The sequence below is a fragment of the Impatiens glandulifera genome, unplaced genomic scaffold (assembly GCF_907164915.1).
Source record: "Impatiens glandulifera unplaced genomic scaffold, dImpGla2.1, whole genome shotgun sequence".
Classification (NCBI taxonomy): domain Eukaryota; kingdom Viridiplantae; phylum Streptophyta; class Magnoliopsida; order Ericales; family Balsaminaceae; genus Impatiens; species Impatiens glandulifera.
The window spans coordinates 74,276-91,589 of record NW_025918831.1 but is presented as its reverse complement, the minus strand read 5'-3'; the positions used below and the strand labels follow the sequence as shown (position 1 = coordinate 91,589).

Here is a 17,314-nt window from a genome sequence, read left to right as displayed (position 1 = left end):
ATTAACCACAGAATTTAGGGAGCGGCGCCAAATCTTTCTATGGATTGCTTTTTTCGCCTCTTTCGCCGTCAAAGTTCCTATGGTACCAGTTCATATTTGGTTACCTGAAGCTCATGTAGAGGCACCTACGGCAGGATCCGTCATCTTGGCAGGAATTCTTTTAAAATTGGGAACCTACGGGTTTTTAAGATTTTCAATACCCATCTTTCCCGGAGCGACACTTTGTTTCACTCCTTTCATTTATACTTTAAGCGCAATTGCTATAATATATACTTCCTTGACTACTTGAAGACAGATCGATCTTAAGAAGATCATTGCTTACTCCTCAGTAGCTCATATGAAGTCATGGAATGATAGAACAGAACGGCCGACAGCTACTTGTAGCCTATTCGTGAACACGCGAAATAGGGGATTTCCTAAGACCTTCTTCCTTTTACGGGATCTGATTTGACACACTTGAATGAAAGACCGGGATTTGTGTCCATTTGCTTCTTGTCCAAAAGGAAGACGTCATCAAAGGGAATTGGGCCTGACTTGGTCTTGAAAGAGTAATAAAGAAAGGCAGCCCCCTTCTCTCACATAAGGGCGGTACGAAATAGGGATCTTACGAGAAAGGTAGGCACCTGTGAATCTGTTAAACGAAATCTTCCTAACAGCGAAAAGCGCTTATTCGATAAATGTGGGGTTTATTTCAACTCCCTGCCTTCAAGCGATTGGCAGAAAGCTGCTATCAGTCCCTCCTCAAAATCTGTCTCCTTGGAGCTGATCTGCGGGCATTCAAAGAAGGGGATCTAACGGCTATTGGACGATCTAATGCGCGTGGGATATCTTAGCTATTGATCTGACCTTTCCTTTGATGATCTGTTGATGTCCATTCAATCTCCAGGAACCTATTCGTCGAAAAGACTAGCAGCCTCACATGAATCAGCAACTTGGGCATTAGCTAATGAGATAGTTGAAAAAGGTGCCTAGCGCTCTTTGCAAGAAGAAGGAATAAAAAAAGGCTGGTGCTCTTAAGAAATAGGCTGTAGCTATTGAATCTGGTCTTTCGGAATCGAATGCCTTGTTGGAGTAAGGAATGGACATAGGTTAATCCATAGTAGAAGGTAGAAGATATCCACGAGCATAGGCTGTTATGAATATGCCTCTTCAAGTCAATCATTTACCTATTTCTTACTACATGGGTTAATTCCTATCTTTAATAGATATAAAAGACGTTTTTATGTTCGAGTTCGATCTCTGTAGTCAAGTCTAAGACAGTTGATTCGTAATAATAATATTTTTTTTTAATAAAGGCATGCTTCGCGAGAGAGCTTATTTCGTGTTCGAGATCCAATTGATGGCGACACTTCTCCTTCCATTCCCTGCCCAGCAAACGGAAGCTTTCGACGCCCCTTTACTAGTAGTTGGGCGCAGGAGTGGAGTTTTCTACGCTTGGCTTTGAAGCCGTAGCTTGCTGCTCGTTCCTATTTCTATTTCTTAAGGAAAGCCTTGAAGGAAAGGGCAAAACGAGGTTGCTCGCTTTCAGTCTCAACCTCCAACTCAGAACAGAACGTTCCTTCCACAACGGAAGACCCATATCTTTCGATTACAAAAAAGAATTAAACATTCCATTAGTTCATGAATCATGATAATCATTCGATCTCTATGAATATGGATAGAAGAAAGAAAAAGAAAGATCTCTTTTTTATTTTTTATTGCTATTCCATTCTTTCTTTTCTATTCGAATCAGAAAAGGGGACAAAAAAAGAAAGGATTACTTCGTTCCTGATAGTCATTTCTTTAATAAGTGGATAGGAGCATACTCTGGATCGGAATCATGGGTAAGTACTGCTTGATCATTTCTACCAACTTAAAGCCCCCGTTAGGATTCCCTTTATGCAGAGATCTCTCTTTGGATAACAACCATTATCTCCATTACTAATCCTTTGTGTACCTTGGTCTTCCTAACCGCCCACTCGTTTTTGCTCGATCCCCGGTATGGTAATACATACAAGAGTAAAAACCTCAAACCGTGGATCTTTTGCACCCGCTTCAAGCCATAATGACGAATCGGGGTAAACAGTTTCTATTATTATTATTTTCTTAAGTCTTGTACATTTGGAATGAGACTCCATCTTTCTACTGCTAATTTAGAAGGTCTTTTTCTTTTTTCTAGATAGTTTCGTTCAAAGACCCGAATGATGAATAAAAAAATGAAGATATCTATTCAACAGATTCAACCTCTTTCCTAGAAAAGCAGAGGAATTAGGTAAAAAGCCCATGTCCCAACGAATCGCACGTAGAGATATTGATAAGACAATGTTCGCTAATGGTATTGAATAACTAATCGATTGAGCAGCCGCCCGTAGACCACCTAAAAAGGAATATTGATTATTTGATCCATATCCTGCTGACATAAGGAGTCCAATAGGAGCATTGAAATGGCGATCCATAAAAAAAGACCTCTACTGAGATCGGCTAGAACAGGGCTCAAGTCAAAAGGAATTACTGAATAACTTAGTAGAACTGATATGACCGCTATAGATGGTCCGATACTGAATAAAGGAGTCTCTCGGAGAAGATCCTCCTTGAAAAGCAGTCCCATCTGCTGGAGCTTGTTGAATCATTCCCAAAGGACCGGCGTATTCAGGTCCAATACATTCTTGTATCCCTGCGGTCTCTTTCTAACCACAAAATGACTAGTACTCCTATTGTGATTCCCGATACAGGAGTAAAAATAGGGACAAAGAGCCATATGATCCCATAGGCCTCGGATTCCGATCTGGAAAATAAATCCTGAAATAACATAGATAATGAAATCGTTCATCTTGACAGTTGATATTTTCGATTGAGAAAGCGGCAGGCCCAAAGAGCTCCACAGTAGTGCCTTGCGAGGTCGTAGAGCCGGTAACCCTCGTTCGCCTAAGAGATAAAATTATCTGCCCTTACTTTACTAGGGGGATTGAGACTTAAAACTGTGTAACGCTATATGTTTAACACATGCAAGTCGAACTTCTCTTTTTTATTTTGTTTGATTAGGTAAGTTTCTCAGTGAGTGCTCCGTATGTAAGAAGAATTGGGCAGTCTCATTGTGCTTCTTTCACTTCCCATGCTTGTAGTTGGTAAAAAACAACAAAAAAGTAACTAACATTCTTCACTACTCCTACAGGCTTAACTCCGTTAAGATGTCTGGGGGGAATCATTATTTCTAAATCCATCATGATCAATGAATTAATTGAAGCGGTTCTTCCGTTTTTAGCTTCTGCTCAAGAGGGAGCGCGCCTCAAGAAGTGCTGCCGCAGGCACCAGATCAAGGACATGTGGAAGGATTTATCCCGGCCTCCCCTTCCACTTCCAACGACGACCTCCTGTGGAGTCCCCTATTGATCCGCAGATTGGAGGCGAAAGCCTATCACAAATCTATGTTCAGTTCAGCTCCTCTGTAAGTAACAGGGGAAGGGGGAGCCTTATTTGAAGGATCTTTGGCAAAAGGCTAACTCCATTCTTGAAAGAAAAAGAAGGATTCTATTAAAGATGGAAGAGCTTGATCCAGATGGAGGCTGGATTGAAGGCGGGGCCCGATGTATCCAAACTCAAAAGGGGCAGGACTTTTCCTTGATCAGTCTTCCAAAGTCTGGAAAACGAGGGCTAAAATAGCCCCTACTTTATATCTTTTGTCTCTAAAAGAGACAGGCTTTGATGCCCCTACCCACTCAAAAATCACGGTGTTCAGCTGACTTGCACTGATAGACCCCTATTGTATTGGAATTAGGCGCCCTTCTTTTTACTGTTGTCAACTAATCTCTTCAATCTTCGACTCTATGTTAGAACATTTCTTAGAATGCTATTCTGATCTAAGTGGTCCTATTCTATGTCCCGTGCTAGGAAGCATTACTCCTCTTTTCATTCCAAATTCAAGAATACGACCGATACGATTAATTGGTCTGTGCGCCTCTCTTATAACTTTTTTGTATTCTCTTGTTCTTCGGATACAATTCGATCCTTCTACGGCCAAATCTCAATTTGTGGAAAGCCTTCGATGGCTTCCTTATGAAAACATCAATTTGGATTTGGGTATAGACGGTATCTCTTTATTCTTCGTGATATTGACCACATTTCTGATCCCTATTTGCATTTTAGTGGGTTGGTCTGGTATGAGAAGTTATGGGAAAGAGTATATTACAGCATTTCTAATTCGTGAATTTCTAATGATCGCCGTGTTCCGCATGCTGGATCTTCTACTATTCTATGTTCTTCTCGAAAGCGTGCCAATCCCTATGTTGTGCGGAGCTGAGCATCTTCTATTCGCTGGGATAAGGCTTTTCCTCTGCAGGGGCCTTGTGCAGTAAACCCCCTACGGGCGGTCGTCCGTCGTCGTAAAGTAGTCCCCGCGAAGCTTTCGGGAAGAGGGGTAGTCTTGTGTGTAAGCATAGCATTTCTGGTCGAACCCGCCCAACCCAACTAAGAAGAACCGAACATTATTTTATGACATAGTTATTGTGGCCCTTTCCTCATGCATAACCAAACACTGGACCCTTAGTTTGTGAATACTCTATTTTATTTCTTTAGTTTCTTTGTGAAGTAAACTGAAAGGCTGACTCTTAAAGTCAGCCAAATTACTACTTTTTGAACACGTACCAATCTAATGTATATATACCTTGGGACCGAGTATCCCTACACCCCGACCAAGAGCCTCCGGTACTCAAACTAAGAGCTCTAGAACCCAGACCGAGGGTCTTTGAACCCCAATCAATAAAATCAGACCCAAACCTTAGGACTTCAGTTCTAAGTGTTGTTTGGTTCCACTTTTCAAAATCCAAAATTATTTGTAATTTTGGGACTCAAAATCATTTTCTAAAAATCCCCAAAAATTAGAAAATGTATTTTAAATATTTTTGTGATATATCCACAAAAATATTTCAACAAGGGCTTGCTTGATGTTTATTTTTAAACCCTAATGCCCTTAAAAATGATTGATATTGTTCAGGTATTTCAACCATAGTTATCATACGCAACATATACCAGCATTTAAATATTGTTGTTTCATTATTTTAAATAACAATAAAAACCTAGAAGCATTACTAGGACCAGAAGAATAATAAGTTAAAACTCAAAACTTTATATAACCGATTTTTAAAAAGCCAAGTTTAAAAAGTAGAGAACGTCCTTTAACGGGTATGAAGGACATAACACAAAATCCCTTTTCCGAGTATTACCAATAATTCAAACCAAAATGAACTCTAATGTAAAATACTTTTGTCCACATACACTTTTTTTTATTGAATTTTCTAAAATAAATTGGAAACTCTATCGTTAAATAAATAATCTTTCTTAAATTAATTATGTTTAATTAATTTAAATCGGGTTTTATTAACGATGAAATCAACATTTGATTATAGCAAATCACTAGATTATTAAAATTTGAATAAAGTTAATTATTTTTGCATAATTAATTTTAAAAAGCTACTAGGTACTATCAAAAGTTTTTAAAATAATGTTTTATTTTAAAATGGTGCCTAGTAAGAAAATTAAGGTTGAATCCATCGAACCGCGAGCCACTCTAGGACCATATTTCCATGTGTCGACCACACGTGTTAAGCTATGGGATATCCAGGGGACCAAAGTTGAAACCATCAAACCTCGATTTCACACTTAATATGTTTGTCTTACAAGGTACAACACATTAAAAGACGCATATGTTTTATCTATATTTCTTTAAAGAGCCTTTATTTGTAAATGGTACATCACCATCTTCTTACAAATATGTACTCGATCAAGATCAGTACTTCTACACATACGTGCAAAGATGTCAATGTGGAATGACACCTTGTTACAAACCGAGTGATATTGCGAGTAGAAAAACTAGGTAACCATGATGGACCCACCCTTTAGCGACGAGTTGTCAGATATGACACATACATTGTCGTGGTTGGGGTAAATTCCCATTTAAAGTTAACCATGATATGCAACCCATTGCTTATGCAATTCGTAAGGGATAAAGACTATCAACTAGATTTTGACAGAATCAAGAATTATTTAAAATCCCCTTGCATACTCATGCCACCTAAAGATGGCATAACCTTCATCTTATACCTTATTATAACAGACATAACCATGGAAAGCCTATTGGGGAAAACTCTAAACTCTATAGTACAAACTCTAAATAACTGTGTACTGCATCAGTAAAAGCATGACTGAATGTGAAATCAATTATACTATAGTTGAGAAAATATTTTGGGCCTTAGCATGGGTTACCAAAAGTTTGAGACACTACATGGAAGACCACCCCATAAAATTTGTATCAAGATTAGACTTGATCCATTTCTTGTTCCAACAAATTCATCTGTCACCAAGGTTAGCCAAATAGATGATGATGTTATCCGAATAAGATATAGCCTATATGGTACACAAGTTTATCAAAGGAAGCGTTGTTGCGGATTTCCTTGCTGACCAACCCATCATTGTTGAGTTAGAAGATGAACTTGAGTTCCCCTAGTATAACATCAGACACTTGGAAACTGATGTTTGATGGAGCTTTCGGAAAGCATGGTTACAAAATTAGAATCTTGTAAGTTGACCCAAAAGGGACATATAATCCAATCTCCATAAAACTTGAATACCCTGTCTCCAAAAATGAGGCAGAATACGAGGCATTTCTTTTAAGTCTCAAGTTGGCTGATGAGAAAGGAGAAACCACTCTGGAAGTAGGTTGTGAGTCCAACTTGGTTATATCTCAAGCCAATGGCACGTGGCAAGTGAGAGGGGAAAACCTGAAACCCTACCATGCCCACTTGAACAAACACATGGACAAATTCGATCACATAACATTTGTCCACTCTCCAAGAAGCCAAAATCGCTTCACGGACTCCTTGGCTACTTTAACAACCATAACCTAAATTCTTGACGGAATCAAAGTCAAACCCCTTCGGATTCAACAAAATCAACGACCTTTTTTTGAGAAGCAAACAATAGCTTCCTATGATAATGTTAAACCTTGGTACGATACTCTCTAGAAGTACATTGTGTATGGAGAATATTCAAACAATTTCCGAGCTAAGGAACGTGCGCACTACGTCAGTATTCAACCAACTACAACATGACATCCCATAGGCCCTTTTTACATAGGGCATTGACCTCATTGGAAAAATCTATCCCCACGCGTCAAATGGACACGAGTTCATACTCATAGATATAGATTGCTTCACCAAATGGGTTGAATCAGCCTCTTACAAAGTCTTGAAATCATCTCAAGTGGAAATGTTCATCCGAACTAGAATCATCGCTAGATACAGAGTACCTCACGCCCCAATTTTAGATAACGTTCGACACTTCCAAGGAAAAGTGTTATAGTTACTCGACGAGTTTAAAATTGAGCATCATAAATCATCTCACTACTGACCCCAAACCAATGGAATAGTTGAAGCAGCAAACAAAAACATGATTAGAATAATCAAGAACATAAAGTATGTACAAGGATTGGCACGAAAAGCTTCCATATGCCTTAAGGTGATATCGCACAACCACTCGATCATTTATGGAAAAAACTCCCTCCTCCCAGGTTTATAACATGGACGCTGTATCCATAGAAATCGAGATTTCAACCCTAAGAGTACTCTTAGAGAGACATGTAATCTAAGAAGACTGGCTCAAATCTCGATATGACCAACTAACATTAATTGAGGACAAGAGGTTAAATGCTTTGTGTAAGACCCAAGCCTACCAAACACGTATGTCTGACACCTTCAATAGAAAGGTCAAACCTAGAGACCTAAAATAAGGTGATATAATTTGGGAAGAAGAAAAAAAACTAAAAAATGAAAATACCAAAAAGAGAATCAGAATAAACCTCAAGAACTCTAAAAACATTAAAAATGTTCCTGTGTTGGTTGAGGTATTGAAATCACCATTCGTGCTCACCCAAGATCTTAATCTAGATTGCTACGACAAAAGTAGAGTGTACCGATTCTACAAAATACAACTCGGGAATGAAAAATGAAAACATCTCAAATGATTGAGGTAATGAAATCTCCATCCATGCCTACCCAAGATCTGAATCTTCATTGCATTTGGTAAGAACAGGATGTACCGATTCTACTAGATACACTCGCAAGCCAACAAAAGAAAAAAATAGAAAAATTGCAAATGATAACCCAAAGAAGAAAGTTGATAAGACCTCTCCAAAATTTTTTGCAATGAGTTGAACTTTCAAGAAATGCGATTTAGGGATGAGCAAACAAAAATAAGTTGCACTCTTTTATCAAAAGGTTAAATGTTACCGCATTCCTCGAGGGTTATGATTAAGGATAATCGTTTGAACACGAGATCGAATTAATAGCCAATATCTCGAAAGTTGGGGGAAAATAAATCGTATTCCTTGATGAAAGTAAAATCATCACAAAAGATGAAAAATACGTTCAAAATATATCCCCGATACGTTTTAAATCTGAAAATGTCATGATTCATTTCAATGTATCAAGGTTCACTCTAATCTCAAAAGAAAAGAGATAAATAAGGATAGGAACTAGGAAAAAAAGGTTTTTTTTATCCAAAAACATGATTCATTTAAACCATTGACTGATGAATTTCAAATAGTTGTGAAGGACATTTTGAAAATAAAGGGAAACAAGGATAATGTTGTAATATTCCATTGAAAGACCTAGAGCGAAGACCAATACTGCAAAAGAAAATTAATAAAAATCGAGTCTTCTAAATCCTATATGTTGATAGGTACATGAGATTTCTTGTACACAATCCCATTATTAAACCTTAATTTTAGTTAGGTAGCTCAAAACTCTATCTGTTGATAGGTGCGATAATTCATTTTTATACAATTCGCTAAGAACCTTAGTTGTTCCCAGGTATTGAAACCCTAGTTTTGACTAGGAATCAAAACCCTAGTTGTTCCTGGGTATCAAAACCCTAATTTAATGAGATATCATAATCCTCTTTGTGGATTGGAATGTGAGATTATTTGTATACAATCCCGTTGTTAAACCCTAATTGTAGTTAGGTATCTCAAATACCTACATGTTGATAGGTACATGAAATTGTTTGTACACAATCCCGTTACTAAATACCCAAATTGTAGTTAGTTACTCAAAACCTTATATGTTTATAGGTGCGATAGATAATTTTTATACAATTTTGCTAAAAACCCTTATAGTAATTAAGTACTCAAAACCCTATTTGTTGTTAGGTGCGATAGATAGTTTTTATATGATTCCGCTAAAAACCCTAATTGTATTTAGGTACTATAAACCCTATTTTTTTGATAGGTACTTGAGATTGTTTATACAAAATCCTATTTTCAAACCCTAGTTATGTCTAGGTTCCAAAAACCCTAATTATATTTAGGTACCCTCAAAACACGATATGTCGATGGATCGAGATATCATTTGTGTATGACTATGTCGACAAAAACCCTATCTTTCTGTAGGTGGAGACATCATTTATACCTAATTATGTTAGAAACCCTACCTATTGATAGGTGCACTAATCATTCGTACATGATTCCGTTAGAAACCCTATCTTTCAATATGTCAAGACATCATTTCTACATGAATCTATCATAAACCTTATTTGTTGATAGGTGCGAGAAATCGTCCGTACATGATTCCCTCATAAACCCTATATATTGATTGGTAAAGACATCATTTGTATATGATTCCATTGGAAACCTTATCTATTGATATGTGCATTAATCGTTCGTACACGATTTCGTAAATAAACCTTATCTGTTGATAAGTCAAGACATCATTTACACATGATTCCATTAGAAACCCTATTCGTTGATAGGTGTGAGAAATTATTCGTACACGATTCCGTCATAAACCCTATTTGTTGATAGGTCAAGAAATCATGTGTACATGATTTCGTTAGAAACCCTATTTTAGGATTGGGTATAACGATAGAGACTAAGTCTGATTATGTTGAACGCTTACACACACTTTGTTTGATATTACCTTTATTAGAAGTTAATATCCGTTTCTATTCTTCACAAACTCTTGAACCGAGTTCAAGAGCGAAATAGTTTGTATAGATTTGAAGTAATATGTAAATATGATTGAAAGAAAGAAACACAAGAGACAAGAGATTTTATGGATGTTCGTAATAAAAGCTCCTACGTCACCCCTTCTTCTAACCTTCAGAAGGATATTCACTAGAAAATTTGGTTTAAATACAACACTTGTATAAATCCAGTAGAATAACCAGGACTTAGTTACTGCCTGTTTTCGAATTCCTAAAACACTCACACTATTGAACATATACAAATTCTGTCAACTTTCAATGTTGACCAAATCACACAGAATAGGCAGTATGTAATGCAATCTTAACACTCTGGAAAACTTGCAATCTTTAATAACTTTGAGAGCTTGATAGAGTTATGAATAACAATATTTCAAAAGGTTGTAAAAGCAATTGTTCGTTCAAAGAAACGTGAAAATCTTGTTAAGAAAATTGTCCTTTATCTTCTTCTTAAATAGTCAAGCTGCAACGATATATTTTCTTCATAGGACGCTAGTCCTTATTTGATTGGCTGATTTCTAGGAAAGTACATCGGAGAGGATCCTATTTAATCTTGTTTGTACATGGATGATATTAAGCCAAAATATTCATTAATGGGATTGCAATATACGAGGAACATATAACTCAAAAGGTTTGACTTGTCTTGGTTCAATGTAGTCTTGCATAAGTCAAATTCTACTGTGATGTCAGACTGCTCACAATGAATGCTTTTTGGGAATTAATATTGATCAGGTACAAGAAAATGCTTAGCCAGAATGCTGAACTTGGAAGCACCTTGTATGACCGAAGTGGTAAACTACCGGGTATGCTTAATATAAAGCTGAATTGATAAATTACTAGAGAGGTTTATCCAAAAACCGATTGGGATAAACTAACGGGGGAATCTTTTTGAGATAATATTGAATTTGATATAAAATACTGGAAGGCTTGAGAGTGAGGTGAAACTAGAAGCGTTTATCCAAAAACCGATCTGGATAAACTACCAGATGCTTTCAATATAAAACCGAGGTATAAAATATCGGACGCGTTCCATAAAATATCGACTTGATTTAATATCGGATGCCTCTCAATATAAAATCAAACTTACAAATTACCAGAAGCGTGTTTGTAAAATATCAAAGTTATAAGCTACTAGATACGTGTTTGTAAAATACCAATATTGCAAACTACCGGATACATGTTTGTAAAATACCGAAATCACAAACTACCGGATACGTGTTTCTAAAATACCGAAATTGCAAACTACTGGATACGTTCAATATAATACCGAAGTTCTAAAATAATGGATATGTCTTCTTTATAAAACTGAATTTGCAAATTATCGGATACGTCTTTTTTATAAAACCAATCATGCAAATTACCGGATACGTCTTCTTTATAAAACCAAACTTGAAAATTACCGGATACGTTTTCTTTATAATACCGGTGTAATAAAAAACTGATTTTGGAAATATCGAATTGGATATAAAACCGGAAACGTCTCTTTGCATAATACTAGACTTGATCAAAATCCAATTTTGATCAACTGTCGGACAACTTTCTTTACTTTCCTGTTTTCTTCAATCTGCACAAGATTTAATTTAACACAGTTTAGTTCTTTATTTATACACTTATATTTAATACTTTTATTTAAGAATTTCTCCATTTTTGATTATTTAAGCTAAATATTCAAAACCTTATGTTTTTATTATTGTTAGCTAATTATCTTAAGTCAATTAGCTATTTTGATCTAACAATTTATCCCTCTTTGATTGTTTGGAATAAATTATCAAAGCTAGTTCTATATGTATTTTTAGCTATTTATCCCTTTTAATAGTTTTATTCTAAAATTATCAAAACCAGTGTTTGTTCAAAAATAATTTTAACATGCATCATTTTGAGTTTCCATATTTCATAGTCAAAACAAGAAATGCAATTAGTCAAAAAGAAATTGTTCAACAAAATCAGTTTATAGATTTAAAGAAGACAATATGTAGATGAGTTTATTGTCCCCCCATTGCGTATATTTTCTTTTGTTCGTCAATGTCTCCCATGACCTGGTCCACCATACTCTCACCGCCAGAATTTCTTCCACGACCCCTTCTTTTTGGAGCGCGAGACCTGCCACCTTGAGGAGCATGATTTTCGGGAGACACCTGGTACTTGAAGGGATTTTGAGTAGACCTTCTTCTTGGTGAAGTACGAACATGGGAAATAGCAGAACCATCGCCTCGACATAGACTTTGTTTGAAGAGAGAGTTTTGATTTTCTTGTTGAATTGCCATTTGGGCTATGGTCATATTATCTTCATTAGCTTCAGCGATTTGATTACCGACCTCAGCGGCTGCATTTTCTTCATCTTGAAAGCGTTAAGCAACTACCTCAGCTTCCTTCAGTCTTTTACCATTAACAACATTGTGAGACTTAGCCATTTCTATTATTTGAGACGCGAGGACCTCAATTGAAGACTTGGTTTCGTTTTGGAGATTGAGAGATTTGCTGAAGAAATGTTCCACCTTGTTTAACACGTGTCTCATCCGATACATTTCTTGATTGTTTCTGTCAAGGTTACCGTCTAATACTACAGATGAGCTTTCTATCAGGTCCAACCTAGAGTTGATAGTTTGAAAAGTTTTGCGCCACAGAGCCATGGCCTCCATGACTATGCGTCAGATAGTCTAAGTTTGGAGAGTCTCTTCCTTAGACTGAGAAGGAGTGGAGATATGAGAGCTAATACGAGCACATCGCGGAGGTCTTACATGATGGAAACTAATCTGAATAGACATCTCCGACCCTATTTGATCATTTTTACCGACCGGTTCTTCGAAAATCTTATCTTTGGTTTTACGAGTACGGATTGAGGCTTCTTTAGTCTTAGTGAACGTACCTGAAGTGGAATGAGTGGGACTCGTCTGCTTGAATCTCTGAACTTCAACATGTTCTGGAGGAGGAAGTTCAATACCGGTCGGTTCAGGATTTTAAACTTGATGAGAGAAGGAAAGACCCTTGTCCGCTACGAAAGATGGATTCAAATGAGCTTCATCTTGCCCATCCTCATTCTCATTACCTTCAGATTATGAGGAGAAAAGACTTGATGCTAATTCGTCAGCAGAAGTTATCTCCAAGGCTTTTTCAATACTCTCTGAGTCTTGTCTTGGAATACAATACTACTCCTTAGCACAAGGCCCCCGCACTTCATAACCATCGAACAATTCTCGTTCCTCTGCACCGGTCCTTTCATTCTCGTTCAGATGTTCCTATGATATATCAGCCTCTTCATTGATAATATGCTCAGTTATGATAGTTTGAGTCTCGCCTTGAGAATGAGGCATTTCTTCAAGAAGTCCAAGGGCTCGTTCTCGTCGTCACTACGCATCTGTTACACTACACGTCTAATTACGCATCTATGCATGTCTAACTACGCATATGTTTGACTGCACGTCTAACTACGCATCTATTAGATTGCACGTCTAACTACGCATCTGTTAGACTGCACGTCTAACTAGCAACATGTCTAAATAGCCTGTTTCAGTTCATGTCTAATTTAGCGTATTTTTGATGCACCTGCACAAAAACAATTAGACAACTTAGCTTTATTCTTAATCAAAGTTTTACTAATACATCATTAAAATAACGTTAGTCAAACTAATTTGACCCAAAAAAATATATGATGAAATTTGGGACATTCTTCTATGGTATCCCATCAAGAAAATGACTTTCATGATGGATGACAAGCCGTTAATCATGATTATGAGTTTGGAATGGGTTACTTAATACTATACCCATAGAATGTTGAAGTATTTTAGATACATCTTTATCGAAGCTGTCTTCGCTGTGGATAACCCCATCGACCATATTATCTATGTAGGATATCTCGAAAAATGAAATTTTGCCTTTCAAATGAATATCATGTCAAAGAGAATGAAATACCTTGACCATATACTCAAACAATATGCGAATTTTCAAGAAACTGAAGCGAAAGAAGAATCTCGTGTCGGAATAGACTATTGCTGGACTTAAAGACATTAATTTCCGTCAAGCATTTTTCCTGTTTAGACTCTCTATAAAATATCAACAAAACTTGTTTGTAACAAACATTGCAAAGTATGTTTATAGACGACTCTATGTTTGTTTTAATTGAATCACAAAAAGAGATGCCCATTATATATGATTTAATTTATATACATATGCATTTGTACTTTGTTACATTTGCTTCTCTTTGCAATTGCAGTCTGTCAGTCACATTGAATAGTACGGCCTCCGCAAAAAAGAGACCTAAAAGATGGACGTTTTGTGCACCAAGAAATGGCTGAAGGAACTCTTAAAAATGATAAGGATATGGTATCTCCGACTAAGTTTGCTGAAATGAAAACTACTCTTCAACAAGTAACAAAATAGTTGGCAGTATTAGTAAATCTGATAACCAAGACCACTATTCTGGTTCAGGATTAGCCATCCTCATCACGATAACCACAATAATGTGTCCGACCTATCTTCACACCAATTAGGTTTAACCTTCAAACTTGCCATATCGCGGAAGAAAATTCTCTTTATGATGAATTTGAAGATGAGGATAACAAGTTGACTAGAACCAATCTAGGAAATGCCAATGTTCACCCTAATAACGTCTAAGAGGGTGTGAACCCAACGATTGTTCCTCTAACGGATTATGAGGTACTAATGGCTCAATTGAATGCCAACCAAGCCAAGATTCAAGCTTAGTTGAATCAATTAACCAAATGTAGCATTGATGAACACCATAATTGGAAAAATGTCAAAACACATAGGAAAAAGTGACCCAACCGTTTTCTTCTAGATATACACGACGATTATGACACATCTACATCTATGAGAACCTACTATCCTCCATCTATTTCCATAGTATTTAGATGATGCAACCTTATGTTGTTATCACCAAAAGAAGGTAACATACATTCAAACAATCAGTGAACTTGCATCAACCTTTATAGAACGGTTCATCATGCATCTTAGCTTAAAACGGCTTGAGAAGAAGTTCAAGAATGTGAAATAGGTGAACATGAGAAAATTTTGGTTTTTATCGAAAGATGGAAAACTGTGGCTGAATAAATATATTTTTTTCCCAGTGAACAAAGACAAATATATATGATTTTGAATAACGTTAATGGCCAGTATTTAGTTGGATTCACCGTTAAAACCTTCAAAAACATGAAGAAACACCTCAAGACCGGTCATAACCTCGATGGATCCTTTGAAAAGGAAAGAAAATAGGGTAAAACTGTAAAGGCGTATGGTACTTCTGCGTGACCTTGGAGGAAAGATAATACCGAAGTTCATCAGGTCACATCTGCTTGGTAGGCTCTGCCTTTTCTTAAGCCAAGTCCGAGCAAACCTATATCGGTTAAGACAAGTGCCCAAACAACATCTAAACCATCGATAGTAAAGGCCCTTAGACCTCCCATAACTTTTAATAATTTGGATATGACCTTGAGTCACGTTCTTGCTGTCCTTTAACAAAGAATCTCATCAAGCCTTTAACTCCAAGAGAAGGAAAGTAGTTCCTTGGAAAATTTGAATGTTCATGATGTGCATACCACCGGATGAAAGGTCACTCTATTGATAAATGTAATACCGTTTAGCACTAGTGCTAAGACTTGATTGATCAAAAGATCATCCTTAAACACGAGATTGCGAAAAATCCGTTACCCAATCACTAGGTGAATATGATCTCCATATACGAACCTATTAACCTCCTTGAACTTAATATGATCAATAAATGGTCTAAAAAGAAGGATCGAATAATTCCACCTTCACCTATAGTATCTCAGAAGTGGTGGATTCATGATAATGCCAATGCCAATTTTTCAAGAAATGTGTGACACGAAGCCTTAGTAACCCGTAGAAGATGTGACTTCAACCCAACATTATAAAATAACCCCAGCCAATATGGCTAATCTTTCTAGACCATCTAATGGCCCGAGAAAGGAAAATGAGCCCATAGCTCAAAAACTGGGGTGATAGTCTTCTTACTCATCTAAAGAAGACGAATGTCAATACTTCTATTTGGAAAATCTTGATATACTCTATAGAAAACAGGTAGACCATGCTAAATGAGTTAAGAAAGGCTATCAGAAGCTAACACATCTCTTGATGAGTTAGTTGGAATTATCTCAGCAACTTCACAAATAAATATGACAGGATTCGCGGATAAAGATTTACATGCTCTTGACGAAACCCATGTTAAAGCACTTTATATTTATGTAAAAACGACCGAAAAGATTATCCCCCTGGATCTAATTGAAAATGTTTCAGCATTGAACATATATCCATGGAGGACTCTGCAAGAAATTAGAATCTCCGCCGATAAATCATTCCATCAGACCTAAGTGTCTAAGGTTTTGATAATTCTCGTCGAGAAATTATGGGTAGCTTCCGATCAACGATTTACGTAGCCAACATACCAATTGATGTAGAATTCTGCGTAATAAATATACAACCATCATACAACCTAATCATGGGAAGACCTTGGTTGCATCGAGTTAAGGATCATGCATCCACCTTGCATTAAAAAATATGATTTATGGTTAACGGTAAAATCGTCACCATAGAAGGTGAAAAGTATTTCACGACCATCGTGGGTTTAACTTAGGTCAACCACCTAGGATTCCTGTTGAGTGGATTCAATATTTGTCATATATTTAGGCAAAGCCAAAATTTTTCTCACATTCCTGACTTTACATCATAAAGTATCTTGTCCATGCGTCTCATGTAGAAAATAAAATATTTCCCAAGAATGGGTCTTGGACCTAAAGCTACTGGCATGCCTTCCTTCCATTGGACTTATTATGACTCGGATAATTTCAGTATTGGATATACATAAAGGTTCTAGAAAAGGTAAAATATTTAAGTAATATATACCTATCCCTCAAACCCTAAATGGACATTTTGTGCGAGAAGGGGAATCCACACTATGTTTTAATTTTCTCGAGCCATTTTTCAATCAAGTTTTGCAAACCCGCTCTCTAGGTTTTGAAATATTTTAAAATTGTTATTATAATCCTAATTCATCTATTAATATGATTAGGAAAAGGTCCACTTATGGGCACAAAACCTTGAAAGAGTTGGTCAGAAACAATTCCTCAGTGACAGAAAAAGATTCGGCTGATGAAATTACTTGTAAGAACGATTACGCAAACTTATTATCAGCTGATAAAACTCATGTGGTCAACTCGAGAGTTGATAGCAACAACACCCCTTTCTCACTATGAAAAATTGTGTGATGTTGTAATAAATAAATAAGTTTGTAAAGACAATCCTATTAGAGTATAATTTTGAATACATTTCAGAT

General features: G+C 36.7%; 1 protein-coding gene across 1 annotated transcript; it reads left to right on the top strand.

Moving 5' to 3' along the window:
- Window positions 1–368: 368 nt before the first annotated feature.
- LOC124917142 (NADH-ubiquinone oxidoreductase chain 4-like) lies at window positions 369–4,453 on the top strand. The gene has a single exon (XM_047457647.1). It carries the CDS (start codon window positions 3,804–3,806, stop codon window positions 4,329–4,331), a length of 528 nt encoding a protein of 175 aa, XP_047313603.1. The 5' UTR covers window positions 369–3,803; the 3' UTR covers window positions 4,332–4,453.
- Window positions 4,454–17,314: the final 12,861 nt, after the last annotated feature.

Coding starts and splice junctions, on each gene's coding strand:
- LOC124917142 (XM_047457647.1), top strand. CDS start 3,804: ATGTTAGAACATTTCTTAGAATGCTATTCTGATCTAAGTGGTCCTATT.